The 15,195-nt window shown below is 50.1% G+C and overlaps 1 protein-coding gene across 1 annotated transcript in view; it reads left to right on the top strand.

Moving 5' to 3' along the window:
- The window catches only part of MAP4K5 (mitogen-activated protein kinase kinase kinase kinase 5), a 354,391-nt gene that overhangs the window by 161,952 nt on the left and 177,244 nt on the right, over positions 1–15,195 (top strand). Inside the window, exon 9 of the mRNA XM_030214063.1 lies at positions 14,719–14,850. Coding sequence (XP_030069923.1) covers positions 14,719–14,850 — 132 coding nt within the window. The remainder of the gene's footprint in view (positions 1–14,718; positions 14,851–15,195) is intronic.

Below are 15,195 nucleotides of genomic sequence, written 5' to 3'. Positions count from 1 at the left end.
GCGCTGAGCTGGTGGATGCAGACAGACAAGTTGTCTGCGGGAATGCCTCTGGTGACCCCAGAGTGGATTGTCGTCACGACGGATGCCTCGTTGTCGGGCTGGGGAGCCCACTGCTTGGGAAGGACAGCGCAGGGGCTCTGGTCTCCTGCAGAGGCAAAGTGGTCTATCAACCTCCTGGAACTCAGAGCCATTCGGTTGGCGCTTTTGGAGTTCATCCCGGTACTGGTGTTGAAGCCTGTACGGGTCCTGTCGGACAATGCCACGGCTGTGGCCTATGTCAACCGCCAGGGAGGTACCAAGAGCGCCCCTCTAGCCAAGGAGGCTATGAATCTTTGCCAGTGGGCGGAAGCGAACCTGGAGCAGCTTTCAGCGGCCCACATTGCCGGAGTCATGAATGTCAAGGCGGACTTTCTCAGTCGCCATACCTTGGAGCCCGGAGAGTGGCAGCTATCTGCTCAGGCGTTCTTGGACATCACGAAGCGCTGGGGCCAGCCGAGCCTAGATCTGATGGCGTCATCGGCCAATTGCCAAGTGCCGCGCTTTTTCAGCAGAGGACGGGACCCTCGATCCCTGGGAGTAGATGCTCTTCTCCAACAGTGGCCGACACAAGAGCTTCTCTATGTGTTCCCGCCCTGGCCCATGTTGGGCAGGGTGCTAGACCGGGTGGCAAAGCATCCCGGCAGGGTAATCCTGGTGGGTCCGGATTGGCCCAGGCGTCCCTGGTATGCGGACTTGATCAGGCTCTCAGTCGACGATCCTCTGCGGCTGCCAGTGGAGCAGGGCCTGTTACATCAGGGTCCCGTGGTGATGGAGGATCCCTCCCCCTTTGGTCTTACGGCCTGGCTATTGAGCGGCAGCGTCTGAGGAAGAAGGGCTTCTCAGACAAGGTCATCGCCACTATGCTGAGAGCGAGGAAGCGCTCTACTTCTACTGCTTACGCCAGGGTTTGGCGTATCTTTGCAGCGTGGTGTGAAGCAGGCTCACTTTCTCCCTTCACTGCTCCAATTTCTTCAGTGTTGGCGTTCCTGCAAGAAGGTCTGGAGAAAGGCCTGTCGCTCAGTTCCCTTAAAGTCCAGGTAGCGGCTCTGGCTTGCTTCAGGGGCCGCCTGAAGGGTGCTTCCCTGGCTTCGCAGCCAGATGTGGTGCGCTTTCTCAAGGGAGTTAATCACCTGCGCCCTCCTCTGCACTCAGTGGTGCCTGCGTGGAATCTCAACCTGGTACTAAGAGCATTGCAGAAGCCGCCTTTTGAACCCTTGTCGAGGGCATCTCTGAAAGACCTGACGTTGAAAGCAGTCTTTTTGGTGGCTATCACTTCAGCCAGAAGAGTTTCCGAGCTCCAGGCGCTCTCATGTCGAGAGCCTTTTCTGCAGTTCACTGAGGCAGGAGTGACTATTCGCACAGTGCCTTCCTTCCTGCCCAAGATTGTTTCTCGCTTCCATGTGAATCAGCAGCTCTGTCTCCCTTCCTTTCGTAGGGAGGACTACCCAGAGGAGTACTCTGCTCTTAAATATCTGGATGTGAGACGAGTCATCATCAGATACTTGGAAGTGACCAATGATTTCCGGAAATCGGATCATCTGTTTGTCCTGTTTGCAGGTCCTCGTAAGGGTCTGCAGGCTGCTAAGCCTACAGTGGCAAGATGGGTCAAGGAAGCCATTGCAGCGGCTTATGTGGCCGCGGGGAAGGTGCTGCCTATCCAGCTGAAGGCTCACTCCACGAGAGCTCAGGCGGCCTCGATGGCAGAGGCCGGATCCGTCTCCTTGGAAGAGATATGCAAGGCGGCAACTTGGGCTTCGGCTCATACATTCTCCAAGCATTACCGTTTGACTGTGGCTGCACGGGCGGAGGCCCGGTTTGGAGCTTCAGTGTTGAGGTCAGGGATTTCAATGTCCCGCCCTGGGTGAGTACTGCTTCGGTACATCCCACCAGTCTATGGATTGATCAGCTTGATGATATGGAAGGTAAAATTATGTATAATCATACCTGATAATTTTCTTTCCATTAATCATAGCTGATCAATCCATAGCCCCTCCCAGATATCTGTACTGTTTTTATTCTGGTTGCATTTCAGGTTCAAGTTTAGTCTTCAGTTACTTCAGAAAGACTTCGTGTTCAAGTTTTTTTTTTTTCACTTGGATTCTTCAAGAGTTAAGACGAGTTTGTGTTACAGTGAGCTGCTGCATTCCTCTCCCCTCCGTTTTACGGGGCTGGATTGAGACTTAAAATTCTGCCGGCACTCCCTCCCGCTTCGTGCGGCTGTAGGGCAGCTTTGTACCCCTCCCGCTTCGGCGGTGTTAGGGTCAGTCAGCTCCTCCCGCGGTTGCGGTTGCAGGATAAGCCAGATCCCCCCGCATCGGCGGGTGTGGTGTCCCTCCCCCGCTCCGCGGGGATGAGCTGGACGGATTCCCCTCCCCCACTTGTGTGGGGATGAGCTGGGTTATTTCCCCTCCCCCGTTTCGGCGGTGGTGAGCTGGGCAGAGTGTCCCTTCGTGGGTGTAATTCTCTAAGTGCTGAGTCCTGCGGATGGAGCTTTGATATCGACATACTGAGGAGTTTCCGGCAGCACATGACCACATATAGGGAGGCAAAAGTTTGCTCTCTATCTCCACCTGCTGGTAGATGGACACAACCCACCAGTCTATGGATTGATCAGCTATGATTAATGGAAAGAAAATTATCAGGTATGATTATACATAATTTTACCTTCCTCACCATACACCCCCCAACTGCTATAAACCTGTCCTTGTTTAGTTTCATACACTTGATTTGCAGCCATTCATTTCAAATAAAAGTATCAAAGCAGTTAATACTATGATAAAAGGGGAAAAAAACATACAAGGAATAAAACAAAAAAAGGTAAAATTATGGTGCTCTTTACAAAGTTGAACAACCGAGAGAGAAAGTATTAAAACTGCAAACTGAAAAAAACATACAAGGAAAAAAACAAAAAAAGGTAAAATTATGGTGCTCTTTACAAAGTTGAACAACAGAGAGCGAAAGTATTAAAACTGCAAACTGTTTTAAGTCCCATGTTACACACTACTCGCTAAAAGCTGTTAGGTCCCAATCTACTCATGACTTGCTGAGGTGCTGATGCTCAAAGGTTCGTGATAGTCTTCACTACTTCAAAATTATCACTAAAAAATTGCTGCAGTATGCTCAAACTAATGAGCATCAAGTTACTGCTACATTATCATGGCAGTAATCTGTGGCTCAGTGTAAAATATCAGCTTTCATGTCAAAGCCCAAGCAGTGATTTGGCTCAAACACTTGACAGGAAAGGTCCACAATTCCAGGAATAACATGTATAGAATGTTTGTATGTTTGGGAAGCTTGCCAGGTGCCCTTGGCCTGGATTGGCTGCTGTCTTGGACAGGATGCTGGGCTCAGTGGACCCTTGGTCTTTTCCCAGTGTGGCATTACTTATGTACTTATATTTAAAAAAATATAATTAAATAAATAAAAAATTATGCACTGGCAACATGCCCCTTAACGTGTGCCATGACAAACATCCCAACTTGATACCTCTTCCTGCCCCTCTTTCTCAAACATATCCTTGAAGTCTAGTGGCACTCGCCCCACCCCCACATGACTGACATCTCCCTTCCCTTTATATTAAAAAAAATAATAATAATAATCCCTGATGGTCAGTGGACTGCGACCCTCTCTGCCATGCACAAATTCCCTGGTCCCCCCAAAATTTCTGGTAGTCTAGCCATCAAGATTGGTCATCATCCAGATCTTTCCTGAAGTGGAAAAAAGATTTGTCCTCAACATCAGTGCCAAGGACTTGTGATGCTGAACATCAGGTGGAGGCTGAAATGTATCAACTTCATTCATCAGAGCATGATGCCAAGAGCATCAAGGTCACCAGTGTCCTCAAAGTGCCCCTAATGTGAGGGTTGCTCATGTATGAGAGGGGGCACAACAGCCTCCAGGGACCCAAGACCTAGCATCCAATACTGAAGTGACTCAGAAGAGCATGATCACGCCTGCATTCCTCGCATCATTTATTAATGGCAGTCTTTGAGGAGCCACTCTTGAGATTTGGTGAGTGGATGGAACACTTCTTTGATAAAGCATGATGTTCTGGCCTGAACATCATAAGCATTGATGCAGAGATCCAACTGGTCCTATAGATTCACACTCTGCCTTCTGGGGAGGCATTGACACAACCTCCAAGGGCATCAGGGCCAATATCTGCTGTCATATTGGGGGAGGAAGCTTCAGTGTCATTGGAGATCCTCAGTGTTGGTGCCTACCGCCAAAGCCACATGCTGATGTCAGCTGAAACGAACAGAGACTCAGACATCTCTTTGAAGTATTTTTCTGGTTTTGAGTGAGCGTTTCTGGGTATCTGATTATGAGCCAAATGTATTCTCTGTAGAAGGTTCAGCTGACTTACCATCATATCCATCTGCTCGGCATGAGAAGAAAAGGCTCTCCTGAGGAGGTCATTCATCAGTCTTGTGCTGAAAATGAGGTTGTTCCATTTAAGTAAGAGATGGGGGAGGAGTCCAGGGCAGAAATATTGGACATCGTCCAATTCTCGACAACCCTCCCCTCAAAGGAATCTGTGATAGTTGGAGTTTGTTGTGTTTGTCTGCGTGACACTTGTGAAGGAGTTCCTTGAAGATGGGGCAACTGCTGGGACAACCTGGGACAGGAGATCCTTGCCCGAAGAACTTTTCAACACAGCAGTGTGTGGCTGCAGGGGTGTGACCAAAGAGGCCTGTTCCTTTGGAGCCTGTAGGAGGCCGGTTACTGTGCCCAGATATTATCATACCTCTTTTTTCAACACAGGACTTTGTGAGTAGTTTTTCAATTTTCTTGTCTAGTTTTGAGAAAGAACAAGGATGGCTTTGCACCCTTTACGAATCTGCTGGCCCGATGGATAGGCATATACAAGTAAGAGCAGCCCCAGAAGGCCCTGTAGTAACATCTTCAATTCCTAATTCCAATTCAGGTGCTTCTCTTAGCCTAGAGGGCCCCCTTTACTCTCACCTTTGCCCATGACTTCTTTAAATAAGTCCAAGGGAGAGTCTTCTGTGAATGATTACTTGTTTGGAGTTGTTGGTTCTGGGGTTGAATCAAATGAGGCTCCTCAAATCCCCATTTCCGGGTGTAAAATACCATCTCCCATGCTACACACTGATTTGGATTTTGGGCCTGTAGAGCAAATTCCGTCTGATATTGCAGTGGCTGACATCTGGAAATTAGTGACGAGAATGGAAACTGTTGAACTCTGTTTTCTGAAGGAGGAGTAATGAATTTGCTTGGTAATGATTCCAAATTTGATTTAATAAAATTTCTAGAAAAACGTGATATAGACATAATCTACCTAGATTTCAGCAAAGCTTTTTGACACGGTTCCCCACAGGAGGCTCTTAAATAAACTGGACAGGCTGAAGATAGGACCTGACGTGGTGAACTGGATTAGGAACTGGTTGACGGACAGACGCCAGAGGGTGGTGGTTATTGGAATTTGCTCGGATGAGGGAAAGGTGTGTAGTGGAGTGCCTCAGGGATCAGTGCTGGGGCCAATTCTGTTCAATATATTTGTGAGTGACATTGCCAAAGGGTTAGAAGGTAAAGTTTGCCTTTTTGCGGACGATACTAAGATTTGTAGCAGAGTGGACATGAAAAAGGACATGAAAAAGGATCTGCGGAAGCTAGAAGAACGGTCTAAGCTTTGGCAATTAAAATTCAATGCGAAGAAATGCAAAGTGATGCACTTAGGGAATAGAAATCCATGGGAAACGTACGTGTTAGGCGGTGAGAGTCTGATATGTACGGACGGGGAGAGGGATCTTGGGGTGATAGGATCTGAAGGTGATGAAACAGTGCGACAAGGCGGTGGCCGTAGCTAGAAGGTTGCTAGGCTGTATAGAGAGAGGTGTGACCAGCAGAAGAAAGGAAGTGTTGATGCCCCTGTATAAGTCGCTGATGAGGGCCCACTTGGAGTATTGTGTTCAGTTTTGGAGGCCGTATCTTGCTAAGGATGTAAAAAGAATTGAAGCAGTGCAAAGAAAAGCTATGAGAATGGTATGGGATTTGCATTACAAGACGTATGAGGAGAGACTTACTGACCTGAACATGTATACCCTGAAGGAAAGGAGAAATAGGGGTGATATGATATAGACGTTCAGATATTTGAAAGGTATTAATCCGCAAACAAACCTTTTCCGTAGATGGGAAGGCGGTAGAACTAGAGGACATGAAATGAGATTGAAGGGGGGCAGACTCAAGAAAAATGTCAGGAAGTACTTTTTCACGGAGAGAGTGGTGGATGCTTGGAATGCCCTCCCGTGGGAAGTGGTGGAGATGAAAACGGTAACGGAATTCAAAAATGCGTGGGATAAACATAAAGGAATCCTATTCAGAAGGAAGGTATCCTCAGAAGTTTAGCGGAGATTGGGTGGCAGAGCCGGTGATGAAGGGCGGGGCTGGTGGTTGGGAGGCGGGGCTAGTTCTGGTCAGACTTCTAAGGTCTGTGCCGTGAGGATGGCAGATACTAATCAAGGTCAGGTATACACAAAAGGTAGCACATATGAGTTTATCTTGTTGGGCAGACTGGATGGACCATGCAGGTCTTTCTCTGTCGTCATCTACTATGTTACTATGATAAGAACTGCTAGACATCTGCCTATACTGTGAGTTCTGTGCACAACTAACCTACAGTCTCTAAGGCCTGCCAGGTCACTAGACAGCCTATTCCTGCAGACTCTTTACTGGTTCACAGCCTATACTACCTGCCCTACCAGGTCACTAGGCAGTCTGTACTGTGGGCTAGCCTGCAGTTTATACTGCTAGCCAATGCTTTTATAATTCTTTGTTTCCCAAAGATATGGACGGACGACATTCAGCAAAGGTAAATAGAACCACTTAGCTTTGATTTGCCTACTGGAGATCGATGTATCTCTGCATGCAAGTTTGGTGTAAGCACAGTTGCCAGGAATCAAAGATATAGCATACAGAAACTGCAAACTCCAAATTCCTTCCTGTCTATCTTAGTTTCTCCGAGGACAAGCAGGCTGCTTGTTCTCACTGATGGGTTGACGTCCTCGGCAGCCCCTCCATCGGAAAGTTTACTAGCAAAGGCCTTTGCTAGTCCTCGCGCGCCCATGCGCACCGCGCATGCGCGGCCGTCTTCCCGCCCGAAACCGGCTCGAGCCGGCCAGTCTTCTTTCGTCCGCGCTCGGTACGGTCGTGTTACGCCGTTCGTGCCCCAGAGAGTCGACCTCGCGCGTCCTTTTCGACGTGTTTTTTCCTTGTTTTTCTTTAAAAAAGTTCGGGAAGCGCTCCGGAAGTGTTCCGGAAGACCCTTTCGGGTTTTCTGCCCTTCCCGTAAATTTTCACAGACTTTTGCCCCGTAAGTTTTCTTTCGTCGTCGGGGTAGGCCTAGTTTGGCCTCGGTCGAGATTTTTCTCCCTTTAAATTTTGGTGCTTCAATTTTCGCCATTTCGGCCTTTGATTTCGCCGGCGTGATTTTTCCGCCCATGACATCGAAGCCTTCCAGCGGCTTCAAGAAGTGCACCCAGTGCGCCCGGGTAATCTCGCTCACTGATAGGCACTCTGCGTGTCTTCAGTGTCTAGGGGCCCAGCACCGCCCTCAGAACTGCAGTCTGTGTTCCCTGTTACAAAGGCGGACTCAGGTAGCGAGATTAGCCCAGTGGAACGTTTTGTTCTCGGGCTCTTCGTCGACATCGGCACCGGAGGCATCGAGTGCATCGACGTCGTCAGCGTCCGGACCATCTTCCTTGGCTGCCGCTCCATCGACTGCATCGAGGCATCGGACCTCTGCATCGGCGCCGAGGCATCGGGCGACTGCATCGACGTCGGTGGTACCGAGACTTCGTCTGCTGATGTCGTCGGACGGAGGTGCATCGTCAGGAGTGCAGGTGAGGGCTGTCCATTCCCCTGCTGGTGGCGGTGAGCCTTCGGGTGGGTCTCCTCCTACCCTGAGGGCTCCTGCGGTACAGCCCCCCCGGGATCGACCCTCTTCGGTCTCGGCCCCGAGGAAGCGACGGATGGATTCTACGTCCTCCTCGTCGGTGCCGGGGAGCTCCGGTGACATGCTTCGGAAGAAGTCGAAGAAGCATCGACACCGGTCTCCTCCCCGTGTCGGCACCGAGAGCTCTGGGTCGCCGAGGGATTCGGCACCCAGCAGGCATCGGCACCGAGAGGACCGCTCACCCTCTGTTCAGGAGGTGTCGATGCGCTCCACTCTGGACAGCCCGGAACAGCCTCCTCGCCCGGAACAGGTTCTGACGTCGACGCCTGCATCGACCTCTCAGCCTTTTTCTGCAGCCACTCTGAACGAGAGCCTCCGGGCCGTTCTCCCAGAGATTCTGGGAGAGCTGTTGCGCCCTACCCCTCCGGTACCGGCGGTGCTTGCGCCTCCGGTACCGTCGAGCGTGGCGCCGGCTGGTCCATCGCCCAGGTTGAGGTCCCCGACGTCGGTACCGCGTGCGGTGCCGACCGCGGCCACCTCCCAGGAAGGCTCCCCGACTACGTCGGCGGAGGGAGCTTCGCCGATGCGGGCGAGGGAGTCTACCTCTCGACGCCCCCATCGTGGACGTGGCTCCACGGAGTCGAGCCGGGCGAGGTTGCAGACACAGGTCCGTGAACTTGTGTCTGACACCGAGGGTGAGGCCTCGTGGGAGGACGAAGAAGACCCCAGATATTTCTCTGACGAGGAGTCTGAGGGTCTTCCTTCTGATCCCACTCCCTCTCCTGAAAGGCAGCTTTCTCCTCCTGAGAGTCTGTCTTTCGCTTCCTTTGTCCAGGAGATGTCTACAGCCATCCCCTTCCCGGTGGTTGTGGAGGACGAGCCCAGGGCTGAAATGTTTGAGCTCCTGGACTATCCTTCTCCACCTAAGGAAGCGTCCACTGTTCCCTTGCATCATGTCCTGAAAAAGACATTGCTTGCGAACTGGACCAAGCCATTAAGTAATCCCCACATTCCCAAGAAGATCGAGTCCCAGTACCGGATCCATGGGGACCCAGAGCTGATGCGCACTCAGTTGCCTCACGACTCTGGAGTTGTGGATTTGGCCCTAAAGAAGGCTAAGAGTTCTAGGGAGCATGCTTCGGCGCCCCCGGGCAAAGACCCTAGAACCTTAGACTCCTTTGGGAGGAAGGCCTACCATTCTTCTATGCTCGTGGCCAAGATCCAGTCTTACCAGCTCTACACGAGCATACACATGCGGAACAATGTGCGGCAGTTGGCGGGCTTGGTTGATGCTCTTCCCCCTGAGCAAGCCAAGCCTTTTCAGGAGGTGGTCAGGCAGCTGAAGGCGTGCAGAAAATTCCTGGCCAGAGGAGTTTATGACACTTTTGATGTTGCGTCCAGGGCCGCTGCTCAAGGTGTGGTGATGCGCAGGCTCTCATGGCTGCGTGCCGCCGACCTGGAGAATAGAATCCAGCAGCGGATTGCGGACTCGCCTTGCCGTGCGGACAACATTTTGGGGGAAAAAGTCGAGCAGGTGGTAGAGTCTCTCCACCAGCGGGACACCGCATTCGACAAGTTCTCCCGCCGGCAGCCTTCAGCATCTACCTCTACAGGTAGAAGATTTTTCGGGGGAAGGAAGACTGGTCCCTATGCTTCAGGTAAGCGTAGGTACAATCCTCCTTCCCGACAGCCTGCGGCCCAGGCTAAGCCCCAGCGCGCTCGCTCTCGTCAGCAGCGTGCGCCTCAGCAAGGCCCCGCGGCTCCCCAGCAAAAGCAAGGGGCGAGCTTTTGACTGGCTCCAGCAGAGCATAGCCGACATCCAAGTGTCAGTGTCGGGCGACCTGCCAGTCGGAGGGAGGTTGAAAGCTTTTCACCAAAGGTGGCCTCTCATAACCTCCGATCAGTGGGTTCTGCAAATAGTCCGGCAAGGATACACCCTCAATTTGGCCTCAAAACCTCCAAATTGTCCACCGGGAGCTCAGTCTTACAGCTTCCAGCACAAGCAGGTACTTGCAGAGGAACTCTCCGCCCTTCTCAGCGCCAATGCGGTCGAGCCCGTGCCATCCGGGCAGGAAGGGCTGGGATTCTATTCCAGGTACTTCCTTGTGGAAAAGAAGACAGGGGGGATGCGTCCCATCCTAGACCTAAGGGCCCTGAACAAATATCTCGTAAAAGAAAAGTTCAGGATGCTTTCCCTGGGCACCCTCCTCCCCATGATTCAGCAAAACGATTGGCTATGCTCTCTGGACTTGAAGGTTGCCTACACTCACATCCCGATACTGCCAGCTCACAGACAGTATCTGCGATTTCAGCTGGGCACACGCCACTTCCAGTACTGTGTGCTACCCTTTGGGCTCGCCTCTGCGCCCAGGGTGTTCACAAAGTGCTTGGCTGTAGTAGCAGCGGCACTTCGCAGGCTGGGGGTGCACGTGTTCTCATATCTCGACGATTGGCTGGTGAAGAACACATCCGAGGCAGGAGCCCTGCAGTCCATGCAGATGACTATTCGCCTCCTGGAGCTACTGGGGTTTGTGATAAATTATCCAAAGTCCCATCTTCTCCCAGTGCAGAAACTCGAATTCATAGGAGCTCTGCTGGATTCTCGGACGGCTCCCGCCTATCTCCCAGAGATGAGAGCCAACAACTTGTTGTCCCTCGTCTCGCGGGTGCGAGCGTCCCAGCAGATCACAGCTCGGCAGATGTTGAGATTGCTGGGCCACATGGCCCCCACAGTTCTTGTGACTCCCATGGCCCGCCTTCACATGAGATCTGCTCAATGGACCCTAGCCTCCCAGTGGTACCAGGCCGCCGGGGGTCTAGAGGACGTGATCCACCTGTCCACGAGTTTTCTCAAATCCCTATATTGGTGGACGATTTGCTCCAATTTGACTCTGGGACGTCCCTTCCAAATTCCTCAGCCACAAAAGGTGCTGACCACGGATGCGTCCCTCCTGGGATGGGGAGCTCATGTCGATGGGCTTCACACCCAAGGAAGCTGGTCCCTCCAGGAACGCGATCTGCAGATCAATCTTCTGGAGTTACGAGCGATCTGGAACGCTCTGAAGGCTTTCAGAGATCGGCTGTCCCACCAAATTATCCAAATTCAGACAGACAACCAGGTTGCCATGTACTATGTCAACAAGCAGGGGGGCACCGGATCTCGCCCCCTGTGTCAGGAAGCCGTCAGCATGTGGCTCTGGGCTCGCCGTCACGGCATGGGGCTCCAAGCCACATATCTGGCAGGCGTAAACAACAGTCTGGCCGACAGGTTGAGCAGGATTATGCAACCTCACGAGTGGTCGCTCAATTCCCGTGTGGTACGACAGATCTTCCAGGTGTGGGGCACCCCCTTGGTAGATCTCTTCGCATCTCGAGTGAACCACAAAGTCCCTCAGTTCTGTTCCAGGCTTCAGGCCCACGGCAGACTGGCATCGGATGCCTTCCTCCTGGACTGGGGGGAGGGTCTGCTGTATGGTGGGGAAGACTTTGTTGAAACTCAAGCAAGACCGAGGCACCATGATTCTGATTGCTCCTTTTTGGCCGCGTCAGATCTGGTTCCCTCTTCTTCTGGAGTTGTCCTCCGAAGAACCGTGGAGATTGGAGTGTTTTCCGACCCTCATCACACAGGACGAAGGGGCACTTCTGCATCCCAGCCTCCAGTCGCTGGCTCTTACGGCCTGGATGTTGAGGGCGTAGACTTTGCCTCTTTGGGTCTGTCAGAGGGTGTCTCCCGCATCTTGCTTGCTTCCAGGAAAGATTCCACTAAGAGAAGTTACTTCTTCCATTGGAGGAGGTTTGCCGTCTGGTGTGACAGCAAGGCCCTAGATCCTCGCTCTTGTCCTACACAGACCCTGCTTGAATACCTTCTGCACTTGTCCGAGTCTGGTCTCAAGACCAACTCTGTAAGGGTTCACCTTAGTGCAATCAGTGCTTACCATTACCATGTGGAAGGTAAGCCGATCTCAGGACAGCCTTTAGTTGTTCGCTTCATGAGAGGCTTGCTGTTGTCAAAGCCCCCTGTCAAGCCTCCTACAGTGTCATGGGATCTCAATGTCGTTCTCACCCAGCTGATGAAACCTCCTTTCGAGCCACTGAATTCCTGCCATCTGAAGTACTTGACTTGGAAGGTCATTTTCTTGGTGGCAGTTACTTCAGCTCGTAGAGTCAGTGAGCTTCAGGCCCTGGTAGCCCAGGCCCCTTACACCAAATTTCATTATAACAGAGTAGTCCTCCGCACTCACCCTAAGTTCTTGCCAAAGGTCGTGTCGGAGTTCCATCTGAACCAGTCAATTCTTGCCAACATTCTTTCCCCGTCCTCATTCCTGCCCTGCTGAACGTCAGCTGCACACATTGGACTGCAAGAGAGCATTGGCCTTCTACCTGGAGCGGACACAGCCCCACAGACAGTCCGCCCAAATGTTTGTTTCTTTTGATCCCAATAGGAGGGGAGTGGCTGTAGGGAAACGCACCATATCCAATTGGCTAGCAGATTGCATTTCCTTCACTTACGCCCAGGCGGGGCTGGCTCTTGAGGGTCATGTCACGGCTCATAATGTTAGAGCCATGGCTGCGTCGGTAGCCCACTTGAAGTCAGCCTCCATTGAAGAAATTTGCAAAGCTGCGACGTGGTCATCTGTCCACACATTCACATCTCATTACTGCCTGCAGCAGGATACCCGACGCGACAGTCGGTTCGGGCAGTCAGTTCTTCAGAACCTGTTTGGGCTTTAGGATCCAACTCCACCCCCCGAGGGCCCTGTTTGTTCTGTTCCAGGCTGCACTCTCAGTTAGTTGGTAAATTTTTTAGGTCAATTTCAGTTATGTCCTCGCCGTTGCGAGGCCCAATTGACCATGGTTGTTGTTTTGAGTGAGCCTGGGGGCTAGGGATACCCCATCAGTGAGAACAAGCAGCCTGCTTGTCCTCGGAGAAAGCGAATGCTACATACCTGTAGAAGGTATTCTCCGAGGACAGCAGGCTGATTGTTCTCACAAACCCGCCCGCCTCCCCTTTGGAGTTGTCTTCCCTTGAAGTGTATTGTCTTGCTACATACTGGACTGGCCGGCTCGAGCCGGTTTCGGGCGGGAAGACGGCCGCGCATGCGCGGTGCGCATGGGCGCGCGAGGACTAGCAAAGGCCTTTGCTAGTAAACTTTCCGATGGAGGGGGCTGCCGAGGACGTCAACCCATCAGTGAGAACAATCAGCCTGCTGTCCTCGGAGAATACCTTCTACAGGTATGTAGCATTCGCTTTCTCCGAGGACAAGCAGGCTGCTTGTTCTCACTGATGGGGTATCCCTAGCCCCCAGCAGAAATTAGGGAAGCTAAAAAAAAAAAAAAAGAAAAGAGTAATAATAATGGGTGGTTTCAGTTACCCCAAAATTGATTAGATAAATGTAACAGCAGGGAGGTAAAGTTTCTAGATGAAATAAAGGACTGCTTTATGGAGCAGCTGGTTCAGAAACTAGAGGGGTTGCAATTCTAGATCTAGTCCTCAGTGGACTGCATGTAATGGTGCTAAGGCCACTTGACAACAATGATGATTACATGATCAGATTTGATTTAATAACTAGAGTACACACAGGAAATCCAATGCATCAGCATTTAACTTTATTAAAAAAAATTATGGTCAAATAAAACTTAGAGAAGAAGCTACAAAAGTGAAAAATTTATATCAGAAGTGGTGCCCTTGGTACATGAAGATTGAAGGGTGGCCAATGTGACACCGATTTTTAAAAATGGTTCTAGGGGTGATCTGGGAAATTATAGACCGGTAAGCCTGACGTTGGTGCCGGGCAAATAGTGGAAACTATTATAAAGAATAAAATTACAGAACACGTAGACAAATATGGTTTAATTGGACAGAGCATGGGTTCAGCCAAGGGAAGTCTTGCCTCATCAATTTGCTTCATTTCACATGCATGTGATATTTGACAGTGATTGAAATGTTATATGGGTGCATTTGTTGAGTAAGTTTGAGGTGTTAGTGAGTGACCCCAATTCTTTGTATCATTTTCTATACATCAAGTAGCATAATGCTCATGACATGAATTGGTAAGATTTCCATTTTACCAGTAAACATAAAGCAGAACAAATGATTTTAAAATTACCGAAGTGAATATCTAGAAAAGGAGGCAGCCTCTAATGTGAAAGAGCATTGGGACTCAGCCAGTCAAAATACAAAAAATCTGTTCCCTACCTTTCTAGATTACTGCCATAAGGTTGATAGTAATGTTGGTCTCTGTGTAGCTTGAAACTTTACTTTACTGTTCCTTAATATGTAAATTGAACTCATGTGATAACGGTTCTGTTTCAGAATTAAGCAGATTTGTCTGATGTGATAAAATGGCAAATTAATCTTTTAATAAGATGTTTGTTGAAAGTAACCTGATAGTAATGTTGTTGGCAATATGTTGCTATTGTGCAGTGCATTGCATGTTTTTTTGAATTCTGAAAGATTACATGCTAAGTGGGGTTCATTTGTAGAATAATGGTGGTAGGGGTTTGAGAGAGTGGGTGTGGGTCCTAGAGTAATAGACAAGTATTATTGGGTGTCTCCCTTTTAATGATTGCACCATGTTTTAGGTTTGTGTGTGTGATATATGGATTCAGATTTGTTGCCTGTTTTGGAATGTGATAGTATATTGCATTGTTCAGTGGGATTTGATTCAATTCACAAATTAAATTAAGCATAAAAGTTAACCTCAAAAAGGTACAACTTTGCCTCCATGTTTGGTATATGTATAAAATTTCTCTCTAATTTTAAGGATGGCCCCAGAAGTGGCAGCAGTAGAAAAGAATGGGGGCTACAACCAGCTTTGTGATATCTGGGCAGTAGGTATTACAGCAATTGAACTTGCAGAACTTCAGCCGCCTATGTTTGATCTTCATCCTATGAGGTAGGTTGGTTGCCCACATTTTGTTCTTCATAGTGTTGGAAGATGGACCACATTTGAAGGCCGTATCATCTGGCATGAATGAGCGGTGGAGTGTCAAGATTAGGATGTGGAGAGGATTTTATTAGTAGATGATACAAAAGGTGTTGGCCCTAGAGTAATGTTGCAGATTATTTGGATCCCATCTTATTTTTCTGTCCCTACTTGAGAAATCTGCGGTAAAATATTTCTCCAAGGACAAGCAGGCATAATATTTTCATATGTGGTCATCCACGGAGCCCATATGTGAGAATATATACCTACTATCCTCAGAGAACACTTGCTACAGGTAAGAAACTTGGCTTTATC

Source organism: Microcaecilia unicolor, chromosome 9 (genome assembly GCF_901765095.1).
Source record: "Microcaecilia unicolor chromosome 9, aMicUni1.1, whole genome shotgun sequence".
NCBI lineage: Eukaryota > Metazoa > Chordata > Amphibia > Gymnophiona > Siphonopidae > Microcaecilia > Microcaecilia unicolor.
Note: the sequence above shows the minus strand (reverse complement) of the source record. Positions and strands in the feature narration are given on the sequence as shown.